General features: G+C 51.7%; 1 protein-coding gene across 1 annotated transcript in view; it reads left to right on the plus strand.

Moving 5' to 3' along the window:
• The window catches only part of FOXK2 (forkhead box K2), an 83,747-nt gene extending 75,193 nt beyond the window's left edge, over positions 1-8,554 (plus strand). The window contains 1 exon segment of the mRNA XM_003913622.3: positions 5,266-8,554. Coding sequence (XP_003913671.2) covers positions 5,266-5,462 — 197 coding nt within the window. The 3' untranslated portion in view covers positions 5,463-8,554.
• The last annotated feature ends 5,961 nt before the right edge of the window (positions 8,555-14,515 follow it).

A 14,515-nucleotide genomic window follows, 5' to 3' on the forward strand; every position in this document is an offset into this window, starting at 1 on the left:
GTGGGGGCTGTTTCCAGGCGCACTTTCTGCAGTCAGTCTGTGTGGCAGGGCCCCCGTCCGACTCCTGCAGCCTCATCAAGTCTCCCACTCAGGTGTTGCTCCTCCAACTTTGTTCTTTTTAAAAATCGCTTCAGCCATTCTAGGTCCTTGGCATTTCCATGTGAACTGTAGAATTCTACACCAAGCCTGCTGGCGTCTGGATTGGGACGGTGTTGAATCCAGTGTGTGTGGCAGCGTTGGCAGAGCCCCTCTTCCTTTGATCTCTGCCCATCTGCTTGATTCCATGTTTGTTTTATTCCACGGACCACCCCCTCCCATCTTCTCAGCTACTTCGGGTTCCATTTCATGGAAATTCCTGAGTCCTCCTGGGCTTGTTAAGGTGATGCGTACAAATTAAAGTCCCTGGGGTTGTCAGGCGTGGCAAGAGCTCCTTGTGCTCAGAGCTCTCACGGAACACAGAGCAAGCCTGTCTAGATAGAGTTCAGCCGGTGAGGGGCAGGGGCTGGTGAAGACGGCTGCGCCTCTGTGTGTGCTCAGGGGCAGGGTCGTCTCCAGGCGCCATGTCCTAAGCCATGACTCCCTGGGCCACGCCTATGTCCACGCAGCTCACGTGGGCCCAGGGTGCTCATACATCACGCTCCTTGTCCAGGATGGTCCTTTCTGGCACTGTGTGGTCCTCAGTGCAGACCCGAGTTTGCAGAGCTTTCGGGATGGAGCCTTCTGCCTTGTTTAGCTTGTTTAGATTAACAGAGCTCAGTGCCTTCCCAAGAGAGCACGTGGGGGCCTCATTAGGAGCATCTGCCCAGCTCGCGTGCGCGTTCCTTCTCCGCCCCTCTCTTGTGGTCAGCCCACCACGGTGCTGCAGGGCTAATGGCCGCTCCCTCGCCAGCTCCGGCGCCTCCAGGGCTCTGCCGCCTGTAGCCTTCCTTACGTGTTCTCCACCTTCCTCAGCACCTCTGCTGAGACCTCTGTCTTCAGGGCCGGGCATGTTAGCACAGCCCTGCTGCTGGGTTACAGGGGTTCATGTGGGGTCCCCATGTGGTGGGGCACCTCGCGACAGAGGCTCTCTGAGGGCAGGGCTGGATGGATGAGAGTATTTAAGTGTCACCATTTCTTTTTTCTTTTTTTTTTTTTGAGATGGAGTTTTGCTCTTGTTGCCCAGGCTGGAGTGCAGTGGCGTGATCTCGGCTCACTGCAGCCTCCGCCTCCTGGGTTCAAGGGATTCTCCTGCCTCAGCCTCCCGAGTAGCTGAGATTACGGGCGCCACCACCACGCCCGGGTAATTTTGTATTTTTAGTAGAGATGGAGTTTCACCATGTTGGCCAGGCTGGTCTCAAACTCCTGACCTCAGGTGATCCGCCCGCCTTGGCCTCCCAAAGTGCTGGGATTACAGGCGTGAACCACTGCGCCCGGCCGCCCAGTTTCTTTTCACTCCAGGCCTCTCACTGCTGTGCTCTGATTGAGATAGAATAATTGTGCACGTGTGCAGGGCGCGGCGACGTTTGGAAGCGTCCGGCTCCTGGTAATCAGCACAGCCATCATCTCGTTTACCGTTTCTAAGTGTTGGGACCTTCGGTATCCTGGCCGTTTGAAACTCTAGTGTTGACTCTCATCGCCTCGCAGTGCTGCAGACCACTAAACTTAGTCCTCCTGTCTGGCTGTCATTTCTAGTTTTATGTCTTGTTAAACGTTATTTATTTATTTATTTATTTATTTTTATTTATTTATTTATTTTTTGAGACGGAGTCTGGCTCTGTCGCCCAGGCTGTAGTGCAGTGGCCGGATCTCAGCTCACTGCAAGCTCCGCCTCCCGGGTTCACACCATTCTCCTGCCTTAGCCTCCCAAGTAGCTAGGACTACAGGCGCCCGCCACCTCGCCTGGCTAGTTTTTTGTATTTTTTTTAGTAGAGACGGGGTTTCACTGTGTTAGCCAGGATGGTCTCGATCTCCTGACCTCGTGATCCGCCCGTCTCGGCCTCCCAAAGTGCTGGGATTACAGGCTTGAGCCACCGCGCCCAGCCAAACGTTATTTATTTTTTATAGAGATGGGGTCTTGCTGTATTGTCCAGGCTGGTCTCAACCTCCTGGCCTCAAGGGACCTGCCTGCCTCGGCCTCCCTTGGGATTGTAGGCATGGGCCACTGTGCGTGGCCTACGCCACTTAGATTCTCTGGGTCATTCAGTCACCCTGAGTCCTGGTGAGGGTGAGGCTCTCTGTGGGGTGACTCAGTTGTGTTGTGCTGCTGTAACAAAACACCCAAGATGGAGTAATTTATCGTGGGCGGAAACGGACTGGCTTGCAGTTCTGGAGGCTGGCACAGGCCGTCTTCCTGTACGCCCACGTGGTGGTGGGGCCAAGGCGTATTCACCCTTTCACAATGAACTCACTTCTGGAATCGTGAACCTGTCCCTTGGTGACAGCATTAAGCTATTAGTGAGGACAAAGCCTTCATGGTCAGGTCACCTTCTGCAGATGCCACCTCTTAATTAGGCTGCGTGGGCAAGTGAGTTGCAGCACGCGTTTCAAGAGACAAATGCCCACACCACAGCAGTGACCTCGTCTCTTTCAGGGTATTGGTGCTTGTCAGACACTGGCTGTGACTTGCATCTGGGTGCGTGTGTGCCTCTCTGTGGGGGCCACCCTGCCGTGAGGCGCCAGGAAACCAACGTCAGGGAATGTGGGGGTCTCCCTGAGAGGCTGCCGAGTCAGCGCGGCTCCTCTGGGTCACATGGGTGGGCTCAGCGGCCTCCGGTGCCTCCCCCAGGCCTGGAGCCTCCCCTGCCCTCTGGTGGGCTCCAAGCCTCTTCCTCAGCCCAGCCTCCTGCTGTGCGGCCGCCGCGCTTTCTGGAAGCTGAGCAGCTGCTTGTTTTTTTTTTTTTTTTTTTTTTTTTTTGAGACCGAGTTTCTTTGTCACCCAGGCTGGAGTGCAATGGCACGATCTTGGTTCACTGCAAGCTCCGCCTCCTGGGTTCAAGCAATTCTCCTGCCTTAGGCTTCTGAGTAGTTGGGACTATAGGCCCAGCTAATGTTTTTGTATTTTTTTTTTTTTTTTGAGACGGAGTCTCGCTCTGTCGCCCAGGCTGGAGTGCAGTGGCACCATCTTGGCTCACCGCAACCTCCGCCTCCCGGGTTCACGCCATTCTCCTGCCTCAGCCTCCCGAGTAGCTGGGACTACAGGCGCCGCCACCACACCCAGCTAATTTTTTTGTATTCTTTAGTAGAGACGGGGTTTCACCATGTTAGCCAGGATGGTCTCCATCTCCTGACCTCATAACCTGCCCACCTCAGCCTCCCAAAGTGCTGGGATTACAGGCGTGAGCCGCCGTGCCCGGCCATGTTTTTGTATTTTTAGGAGAGATGGCATTTCACCGTGCTGGCCAGTTCGAGACTAGTCTTGAACTCCTAACCTCAGGTGATCCACCCGCCTCAGCCTCCCAAAGTGCTGGGATTACAGGTGTGAGCCACCGCATCTGGCCTCTTGGTCATCTTTTATGTGTAAATTCATCCTCTGCTATTTCTGTTGCTCAGGGGTGGAAAGGAGAGGGGAACCCAAGAAAGTCACACATCCACACTGTTGACAGGAGTTCGGCTTCCAGGCAGCGCACGTCTGTGACCTCAGGGCCATGTCCCGAATTCCAGAATGGGGCTCTGACCGCCGAGACCCGATGCCACTGGGTCCCTGTTTGCTGCTTGACTCTCTTCGGAGCCCAGTGTTGACTCCCGCTCTTTGTGGCTGCCCCGGCTACCGGGCCATGTGTGTTCCCCACCCACGAGGAGCTGACCATGCATCTGGCTGAGCTCACATCCGCTCTGCTGGGGAAGAGCTGAGGGCGGGGGTCGGTCCCTGACCAGCCAGCATCCCTGCAGTAGGAGGCAGGTGTTGCCCACGCCAGTGCCTGTGGTCTGAGGGGGCTGGCCCTTGATAGACAGGTGGGCGAGTTCCCCCCCCCACACCTCTGGGCACCAGGGCAGAGTGCACCGTGTGTGCTGCGTTTGTGGTTGGGTTCAGGTACTGCCTGGTAGGCCTGTCTGCTCTGAGCCTCCCGGGACAGCCTGAGGGGCTGCTGTACAGCTGCGTTGGGGCCCCCCGGGGGTGTGTTTGTGCTCCCATCCTGGGTGCTCCGAGTTGGTCTGAGGTTAGAGAAGTGCAGTGAACGGTGTGTGCACAGCCTGGGGCTGGGGCCTGCTTCCCAGAGCATCTCGGGGCCCCCTGAGACGTGCCCTCCGGGGAGGTGATGGCGCCTTCCAGAAATGCTGCCGCCCACACGGAGGAGACTGGCCTGTGCCGGAAGCTGGAGGCGGTGGGGTCCTGTTGGCACTTGGGGGATGAGAGTGCCCCAGAGAAACAGCCCAGGGGGCGGCGTGGAGTCGTGTAGAGTCTGTGGGATCTGCCCACTCTGCTGTGGACCTGCCAAGCTCAGCATCTGCGGATCCGACCCAGGAAAAGAGTCGGTGCTGGGGGGGGGGTCGGTGTTGGGGGGGGTCAGTGTTGGGGGGGGCCGGTGCTTGGGGGGTCGGTGCTGGATTTTCAAGAGTCCAGAGACCATCCAGGGCAGAGTGTTCCCCTCAGAGGACTTCAGTCTTTTCTTAGTCCTTCACCTGATTGGATGAGGCCCACTCATGGCAGTCAGCTGATTTACTCAGAGCTGACTGATTTAAACGTTAATCTCATCTAAAGAAGTAACTATACAGAAACCTCCAGAGTAATGGTTGACTGAAATCTGGGCACTATGGCTCAGCCAGGCTGGCACGTAACATTACCCATCGCATGTCAGTTGGAAGCTTGGCCTTTGGAATTAACTCATGAGAAACTGTGGTGCTTCTCTCCTATGGTACAGGTGCAGCCCTGCTCCTTTCTGTGTGGAAACGGTCCAGGAGCATCTCATGTGGGTGGTGGGCAAGGGCAGGGCCTCTGCGTGAGGGAGAGCAGCGGCAGCCACTCCTTCGCAGAGCCAGCAGGGCTGTCTGCCCCAACCATTACTGGACTCAGCCTTTCTCCCCCAGCAGTGACATCAAAATTGCCTGTTTATAGGATATAACAAAGATGATGCCAGCCGTTAATAAAAACGTCCCCTAATCAGGCAGTTAACCTGCTGCAGTTTTTTGGGATCCCAAGGGCCCAGCCCAGGCTCCTGTGCCCTTGGCCACCGTGGGCCAGTCCCTGGGGGCTTGTGGGAGCCTCAGCAGGCCTGGGAGTACCAGGACCCTTAGAGGGCAAGGGTTCATCTGAGACCATGGGGTTCTGACTCCTTCGTGTCATTTCAGCAGCAGCGAGTCCTTTGCACATGTTGGCAACACACGCATCCGCCTCGGCCTCCCTGCCCACAAAGCGGCACAGTGGTGACCCGCCGGAGCAGCCCGAGCTGAAGCGGGTCAAGACAGAAGACGGCGAGAGCATTGTCATTGCCCTGAGTGTGGACGCACCCCCGGCAGCCGTAAGGGAAAAGGGTGTCCAGAACTAGCGGCTGGGAGAGCTTTTCTTTAACAATATCAACTTTGTGGTGCCAAAAGGAGACGTGGCCTCCCGCCAGCACTCGGGGTGCAGGGCCCTGTGGTTGGACTTCACCTCCCAGCACTGAAAACACAAAACCCAGGTGGCCTTAACACTCCTTAATGTAAAGACAGAAGTCACACTTGAGCAAAATCCACACACAACAAAACCTGATTTGGGAGAGTCGCCACTGAGTACCTGCTGGGCTGCCTGTGGGCTCCGCTCTTCCCTACAAGTGAAACTGTCCTCCCCCGAGGACCGGGCAGCACTGTGTGAGGACGGCATAGTCAGCACCTGCTGTGAGTGGCTCTCCCAGGACTGGGCCCTCAGGATCCACCAGGCAGCGGAGACGTGTGGAATTAGAGTATTTTGAGATGTCCTTTCTTTACAAAATAATGGGGTCTTGGGCATTTCACATCACTCCATTTCTCCTCAGACTTTCGGAATCACACAGGCCCTTTCCGTGGATTTCATTTGGGAAAAAACAGCGTAGTTTTGTTTTTGTTTCCAGCCTATGGAATGATTTCCTTTTGTCTGTCTTGTTAAAGTTCAGATGAAGCTACTTTGGCATCTGCACATTTCCGTGTTACAGCAGCTGCCTGATGAATTTTATCCACCTCCATTTCAGCGGGTGGCTCGCATGGACAGGTGGACGGACATTGTGGCCACATGGAACCCTGAGAACCCAGGGACGAGCTGGTGCCGGGAAGGAACTGCCGGGACTCACCGAGCTGCACTTAACTGTTCTCTTTCTGGCGACTTTTTGTTGTTTGTTTCTTTGTGTTGACTTTGTCCCTGGCAAAATTTTCCACTCTAAGTAAAATAAGTCTCCTAAGTATTGTGTATGTTTAAAACGACAGAACCATTTCTACTTAATTTGGAAAAAAAGATTCAGTCTTTTATCACAGGCCCTTTTGAAACTCAGATCCCAGGTCTCTCCGTGGTATGTTTGTATTTGGGGTGTCACCCCCGGCTCTGGGCGCCCTCTGACCCGCTGTGCACTCCCCACCTTCGGTGAGCGGCCGCCATGGTGGAGCGGGGTCCGAGCCACGTCCTGCAGGGGACGTCCGGGGCATTTCCTGTTTTGTGGTAGGAAACCTCCCTGACCCTTCAGAACTGAACCCGATCCTGAGGCTGACTCCTCTACAGAAAATGAGGGGAGGAGGGGGGTGAGGGAATGAGTGGGAGGTGCCCGCACCTCCTCGCCCGGCTCCTCAGGAAGAAACCGCTCGCCCTTCCCGAGTGTGCCGGCCGAGGGCCGCGGCCTCAGCCTGATGCTGAGCTTTTTAATGTCATCATTGTAACATTATTTATTTAAATGTAGTTATTTTGGTATTTAATTTTTTTTTTTTTAGAGAGGAAAAAACCTGTATTTTCGTGGTGGGATGAAATTGGGATGAAATGGCTCAGAATGGTATCTTTAGGCAATTTTAAACCATTTATTATTTACATAAAGACCAAATATGGTGAATCTGTTCCGTGAGTTGTGTCGGCCCTCAGCGTGGGGCTGTAGCAGTGTCACTGTGGTGACAAACATTGAAAGGCATGAAATCACTGCACACTAGCTGGATGATAACTCAGCCATGTAAGAAATAAAAGCGAAACCGTCACGTGACTGAGACCATGTGTGTGACCGCAGCAAATCGCAGCGTGTGGATGGATCAGAGAGCCCCTCGGTGCAGCTGTCTGCATCTTCCAAGCACTTTACAGATACCTTGGAATGTATATTTTTGTCTTACTCAGAAGGTTTGCAGTTTGTAAGATCATTAGGATTCTGCTGTATCCTGTGTGTGGAGTCAGGTCCCTCCACAGAGGGCTGCAGCTCTGTAGGTCACAGCCGACGGGGTTCTCTGACAGGAGACCAGCTCTCGAGCTCTGAGTCAAGGAACAGCTAGGTCACCGGGGAGCTTGGCGTGGACATCAAGCAAATGCATCGTATGTCCCCTTGGAGACGTTTTTACGCAGCTGTGTATGTTACTATCCAGGAGTCGGGGTGGACTTTCCCATGTGAGCTCAGTCCATAAACTAGTTACTTCTGATCCTGGAACGTAGACTTGACTTGACAGGTCTGGATCTGTTTCTCCTGGGATCACAGGTAAGGAAAACGCCCAACTGTCAAATGGTAAAGAACGGAGGAGGGTTTTTTTTGTTTTGTTTTGCTGTAGGCACCATTCTGCACCTTGAGGCCAGACTGAAGTGTGCCTGTCACAGATGGGAAGACGCTCCTGTCTCCTCCTCACTGCCACGCTCGCTTGGCTTTTTCATTGGTACGTAGGAATTTAGGAATATCGAGGCGAGAGCAGTAACAAAACCATAGATGAGCAGACTGCCACAGCGCGGGTTTTCTTGCCAGTCTTTAAGGCACTGTTTCTGAATCTGGAACTTAGCTCTGAACCTCCAGGAACTCGAGCACGGCAAGGGTTACTGAGCTGCTGTGGCCTCTGGTGCTGGAGCTGCGGCAGCTTCCGGAGAGGTCCGGCGTCATCCCCAGCTGCGTTGCTGTGAACTCCCAGCTCTCCACTGTGTTCCTCAGTGTCTTATTTTCAGGAAGTCTCTTTGACCTTTGCCCAACTTCTGAGCTCCTCAGGGACTAGAAACAATTTCAGTAGCTTTGCCCTGAACCAAACAAGACAACAAAAGGGAACTCCCGCATGACCCACGTCACGTGGTGCGCTCGGAGTGTGTGCGGCAGGTCCTCGGGTTGCTCCTCTCGCTTCAGTAGAGTGCACTGTGGACAGCTGATCTCCTTCAGTCGTCTACCCACTTCCGTCAGTGTCCTCCTAGAATAACAGTAGTTGGTCATCATGGCCCTTCAGTCAGTCTGCCCACTTCCGTCACTGTCCTCTGCTAGAATAACAGTAGCTGGTCATCGTGGCCAGAAGGGGGATGCGGGCAGTGTCAGGACTTGCGGTTTCTGTGCTGTGTGACACAAGGAGATAAGTGACAATCTTAGTCCTAACGTCCACTATTCTAGAAAGTATAGTGGTGATTTATGTGCAAAGATTTGAAATTTTAAGAGTACCAAGTTCCTGAAATTCAATAAAATATTTTTATTAATTTTAATGGAATGCAGAGTATCATTTTCATTTTGCTAGACTTTTCTTTTTAACTTCATGCTCTCTTCTGAGCACACTGGAGGCCTAGCACATTGGAAGAACTCACCAGGGAGCTGCACTGAAGACCAGCAGTGTAGGCCCCACCAGCGGGACGGCGTGTTGAGTGTGCAGGCGGAAAAGGCGCCGTGTTACGGGCAGTGGTAACAGGGTCTTGATGATTTATCTATGATGTCGGAGTTTTAAAGTTACCTGGAGATCGTGGCTGTCACTGTTTCTTCTGCAGACTTTCTCTCCAACCTGAGGATGAAGATCACTGCAAAGCACCTTGAGGTACATTTTCTCAGGAAGTGAAAAAGCAGCTCGTGGCCGGGCGTGGTGGCTCACGCCTGTAATCCCAGCACTTTGGGAGGCCGAGGCAGGCGGATCACGAGTTCAGGAGATCGAGACCATCCTGGCAAACACGATGAAACCCCGTCTCTACTAAAAATACAAACAATTAGCCGGGCGCGGTGATGGTGCCTGTAGTCCCAGCTACTCGGGAGGCTGAGGCAGGAGAATGGCGTGAACCCGGGAGGCAGAACTTGCAGTGAGTGGAGATGGCGCCACTGCACTCCAGCCTGGGCGACAGAGCGAGACTCCGTCTCAAAAAAAAAAAAAAGAGAAACCAGCTCTTCTGAAGACGTACTTGGTATTCAAGTACAGGAACACTTTGATCTTTCAGCCCCTGAAAATCGGGTGTGGATTGCTAATGTCTGGAATTGTGAGGACATTATCAGCACTCACCAGGGCAGCAGAGGGAAGAAATCATGCTGAAAATGACAGAGGCCTTTGGGAGCTAAATGATGTTCACGGACAGAGAGTTCATAATGGAGTGTTTTGTTCCTTACACTGATCCCCTAATTTAAAACAGTTCATATTGGCATAAAACAACTTTGTCACACCCTGCGAGACTCTCTTCCAGCAGGGTGAAGCAGTCGTTTGTAATCTGTTTCTGCCAGGCCTGTGTCTGCAGTGCACCCGGGCTGTGTTCATGGGTGCTGGGAAATGGGCACTGTTTGTTGCCCCCTTTCTGAGCCATGTCCACGGCAACACAAAATGAGAATTCAGAGTGGGTCTTGGGTGACCTCTGATGACTAAACTGGCCACAGAGGTCTCCGCGGGCTCCTCCACCCTGTCTCTCCTAGGGGTTGTGACTGTGGACCCAACAGAGCAACTATCTCAGTCCTACAGCAAGTCACCCATATGTAACACAGAACAGGCAGACCACAGCCGGAACAAGGACCGGTGTGACGGGTTTTTCCTGGGTTCTCCCCTCCCGTTGCTGGGCCTAGTCCACTGCTGAGCCTAGTCTGGGGTGGTCTATCAGAACCACACATTAGAGATGAACATTAGAATCTCCCAAGAGAAGCCCCCTTCCCTCTCCTCCTGGGCAGAGAAACTCCTGCAAGCTGCAGCCCTGCAGACACGACTCCCACAGAACCCGTCATTCTGACGAGAGGAACTGGAAAACGGCTGCTCTAGTCCAAAGAGCATGAGGGAAATCCCTGCTCCACTTTGGCCCCAGGCTGGACCTAGTCATAGGAATGGGATCAGCACAGAGAGGCTAAAACCTGGGCTTTCAAATCAAAGGACACAGCAAAGGAGTTAGAGACCCCTAAAGCTCCAAAGGAACGGCACTGACCTGGGGAAAACAGCAAAGGCTGCGTGAGCTCAACTCCTGTGTAGACTGGCCCCTGGGTGAACAGCACAACAGAGACTGGAAAACTAGCCTGACGCCAGAGCCACAGCTCCAGCAGGCACATGCGTCGGGACATCCCTGGGTGACCTGCCTGCTGAGACGAAACTCAACATCCTGCAGAGGGTGTTCATGGACGTGGACTCTCCAGGTATCCAAATGTCCAGAATACAAAATTACTAAACGTAAAAAGAGCCAGAAAAATCCAGCCCTAAAGTGGAAAGACCGAATGCCAACTCTCACGTGACCCAAATGTTGGAAACATGAGATAAAGCACAGTGATGATAACCATGCTCTGTGAAAAAAGGGCAAATGCTCCTGAAATGAATCAAATACATGAAAAAATTCAGTGAATGAACAGAAAACGTTTGGAAACAAAAATGAACTGGGGCTTGTAGGACAAGACCAAGGGTCGAGTGTGTAAGTCACCAGATTCCTATAGAACAGAGAAACAACGTATACAAACATTTTTAAATAAATATTTTAGTCCGGGCGCGGTGGCTCATGCCTGTCATCCCAGCACTTTGGGAGGCCAGAGCAGGTGGATCACTTGAGGTCAGGAGTTCGAGACCAGCCTGGCCAACATGGTGAAACCCCGTCTCTGCTAAAAATACAGAATTAGTCGGGCATGGTGGCTCACACCTGTATTCCCAGCTACTTGGGAGGCTGAGGCAGGAGAATCACTTGAGCCCAGGAGGCAGAGGTTGCAGTGAGCCAAGATTGTGCCACTGCACTCCAGCCTGGGAGATAGTGAGACTCTGTCTAAATAAAGATTCACAAAGCTCAGTGAATTCCAATAAGATAATCTCAAGGAAAACCATGTTGAGGCAATAAACTAAACAGATTTTTTTTACCCTGGAAAGCAGCCAAAGACAGTTGACTTACACAGGCTGAGTATTCCTAATCTGAAAATTCAGTAATCTAAAATCCAAAACTTTCTGAGTGTTGACACGATGATCAAAGGAAATATTCATTGGAGCATTTTGGACTTCACGTTTCTGAATTAGGAATGCTGGGCGGGGCATGGTGGCTCATCCCAACACTTTGGGAGGCCAAGGCGGGAGGATCACATGAGCCCAGGAGTTGGAGACCAGCCTAGGCAACTTGGCAAAATCCTGTCTCCACTAAAAATAAGCCAGGCGTGGTGGTGTGTACCTGTAGTCCCAGCTACTCAGGAGGCCCAGGCGGGAGGATCACCTGAACCCAGGAGGTTGAAACTGGACTGAATCGTGATTGCACCACCACAGTCCAGCTTGGGTTATGGGAGTGAGACCTTGTCTCAAAAAAAACAGGGATGCTGAATTGGAAAGTACATTGCAAATACTCCAAAATAAAAATTTTAAAAATTGCATTCTGAGACTGGGCACGGTGGCTCACACCTGTAATCCCAGCACTTTGGGAGGCCGAGGTGGGCAGATCACAAGGTCAGGAGATCGAGACCATCCTGGCTAACATGGTGAAACCCCGTCTCTACTGAACATACAAAAAATTAGGTGGGCGTGGTGGCGGCGCCTGTAGTCCCAGCTACTCAGGAGTCTGAGGCAGGAGAATAGTGTGAACCCAGGAGGCGGAGCTTGCAGTGAGCCGAGATTGCACCACTGCACTCTAGCCTGGGGACAGACCAAGGCTCCGTCTCAAAAAAAAAAAAAATTGCATTCTGAAAAACTTCTAGTTCTAAGCTTTTCAGATGAGGGATACTCTGCTTGTATACACAAAGGATAACAAATCAGATTAACTACATTTTTCTTTTTTTTCTTTTTTTGAGACAGAGTCTTGCTCTTGTCACCCAGGCTGCAGTGCAGTGGCGTGATCTCGGCTCACTGCAACCTCTGCCTCCTGAGTTCAAGTGATTCTCCTGCCTCAGCCTCCCAAGTAGCTGCGATTACAGGCACTCGCCACCACGCCCACCTAATTTTTGTATTTTTAGTAGACACAGGGTTTTGCCATGTTGGTCAGGCTGGTCTTGAACTCTGACCTCAGGTGACCCACCCACCTCAGCCTCCCAAAGTGCTGGGATTATAGGCAGGAGCCACCGTGCCCAGCTGACTAGAACATTTTTTAAGGGCTGAAAGGAAATTTTCAATCCAGAGTACTGTATCCACAAAAAATAGGAATATAGGAAAAATAAAGATATTCTTGGATGAAGGAAAACTAAGAATTCTTCACCAGTAGAACAGCTCAAAAAGATGCTTAAGGAGTTCTTCAGGCTAAAACAGAGGAAACCTGTAACTTCAGGAATGAAAAAAACAAAAATATATCTGAGTGAATATGAGTTCTTTAGAATATGTATGACTTTCACAGCACAAATTTTAAACTGCTCCTTCAGAATGTTTGGTGTATGTAAATAGAGAAAAAGTTATGAAAGAGGAAACACAAAGTTTGTAAGTTTTACCACTTCAAACAAAATGTAGCCCTTACTCTGAAGTAGACTGTGAAAGTCAGTTTTTCTATTATCACCCAGTGCAATCACGAATACTGCTTGTCAAGATCAAGTTTAAAAGTCAGTTGGTTAAATTTAAAATGGAAGGTTGAAAAGAATATTAAATAATACAAAAGGCAGCAGAAAAAAGGGAACCAACGTGGAGACGAGGGAGAGGAAATAAAGCGGAAAATAACACGGTGGCCAGCATGGTGAAATCCCGTCTCTACTAAAAATACAAAAATTAGCCGGGCGTGGTGGCGGGTGTCCCAGCTACTCAGGAGGCAGAGGTTGCAGTGAGCTGAGATCATGCTACTGCACTCCAGCCTGGGCGGCAGCGAGATACTGTATCAAAAAAAAGAAAGGTCTAAAATCAATTAAGTTTCCACCTTAAACTAAAGAAAAACAAAGTAAGTCTAAAGCAAGCAGGTAACAAAATTGAAAAAGGAAATCAAAATTGAGGGGAAAAAATAAAATCTTATTTTTATTTGTAGAGACGGGTCTTGCTGTGTGGCCCAGGATGACCTCAACTTCCCGGACTTAAGCTCTTCTCCCGCCTTGGCCTCCCAAAGGGCTGGGATTACAGGCATGGGCCACCACACTTGGCCAGTTCTAATTTTGTTTAAAAAAACAGAAAACAGGCTGGGTGTGGTGGCTTATGCCTGAAATCTTAGCACTTTGGGAGGCCAAGGTAGGTGGATTACCTGAGGTCAGGAGTTCAAGACCAGCCTGGCCAACATGGTGAAACCCCATCTCTGGCCGGGCGCGGTGGCTCAAGCCTGTAATCCCAGCACTTTGGGAGGCCGAGACGGGCGGATCACGAGGTCAGGAGATTGAGACCATCCTGGCTAACACGGTGAAACCCCGTCTCTACTAAAAAATACAAAAAACTAGCCGGGCGAAGTGGCGGGCGCCTGTGGTCCCAGCTACTCGGGAGGCTGAGGCAGGAGAATGGCGTGAACCCGGGAGGCGGAGGTTGCAGGGGGCTGAGAGCGGGCCACCACCCTCCCCCCTGGGTGATAGAACGGGAAACACTGAGTCAAAAAAAAAAAAAAAAAAAAAAGAAACCCCATCTCTACCAAAAATACGAAAACTAGCTGGGCGTGGTGGCAGGCATCTGTGATCCCAGCTACTCGGGAGGCTGAGGCAGGAGAATCGCTTGAAGCCAGGAGGCAGAGGTTACAGTGAGCCGAGACCTCGCCACTGCACTCCAGCCTGGGTGACAAGCGAAACTGTCTCAAAACAAAGCACACAAAGGAACAGGAAACAAGGAGCCACTCACGAGCCCGGGGCAGGGACACGGTGACAGAAACCGTCCTTGAGGAAGCCTGGAAATGGGATTTACTAGACAAACACTTTGTCTTAAATATGCTCAAGGAGTGGAAGGGATCCAGGGACAAAGAAGTATAAGAAATAAGAACAGGGCCGGGCGCGGTGGCTCAAGCCTGTAATCTCAGCACTTTGGGAGGCCGAGGTGAGCAGATCACCAGGTCAGGAGATGGAGACCATCCTGGCTAACACGGGGAAACCCCATCTCTACTAAAAAATACAAAAAACTAGCCGGGTGTGGTGGCGGCGGGTGCCTGTAGTCCCAGCTACTCGGGAGGCTGAGGCAGGAGAATGGCGTAAACCCGGGAGGCGGAGCTTGCAGTGAGCTGAGATCCGGCCACCGCACTCCAGCCCAGGCGACAGAGTGAGACTCCGCCTCAAAAAAAAAAAAAAAGAAACTCAAAATCTAGGACTGAAAAGTAAAATAGCTAAAATAAGAAATTCACTAGAGGAATTTATCAGCAGATTTCAGCAGGCATCAGAAA

Source organism: Papio anubis, chromosome 17 (assembly GCF_008728515.1).
Source record: "Papio anubis isolate 15944 chromosome 17, Panubis1.0, whole genome shotgun sequence".
NCBI lineage: Eukaryota > Metazoa > Chordata > Mammalia > Primates > Cercopithecidae > Papio > Papio anubis.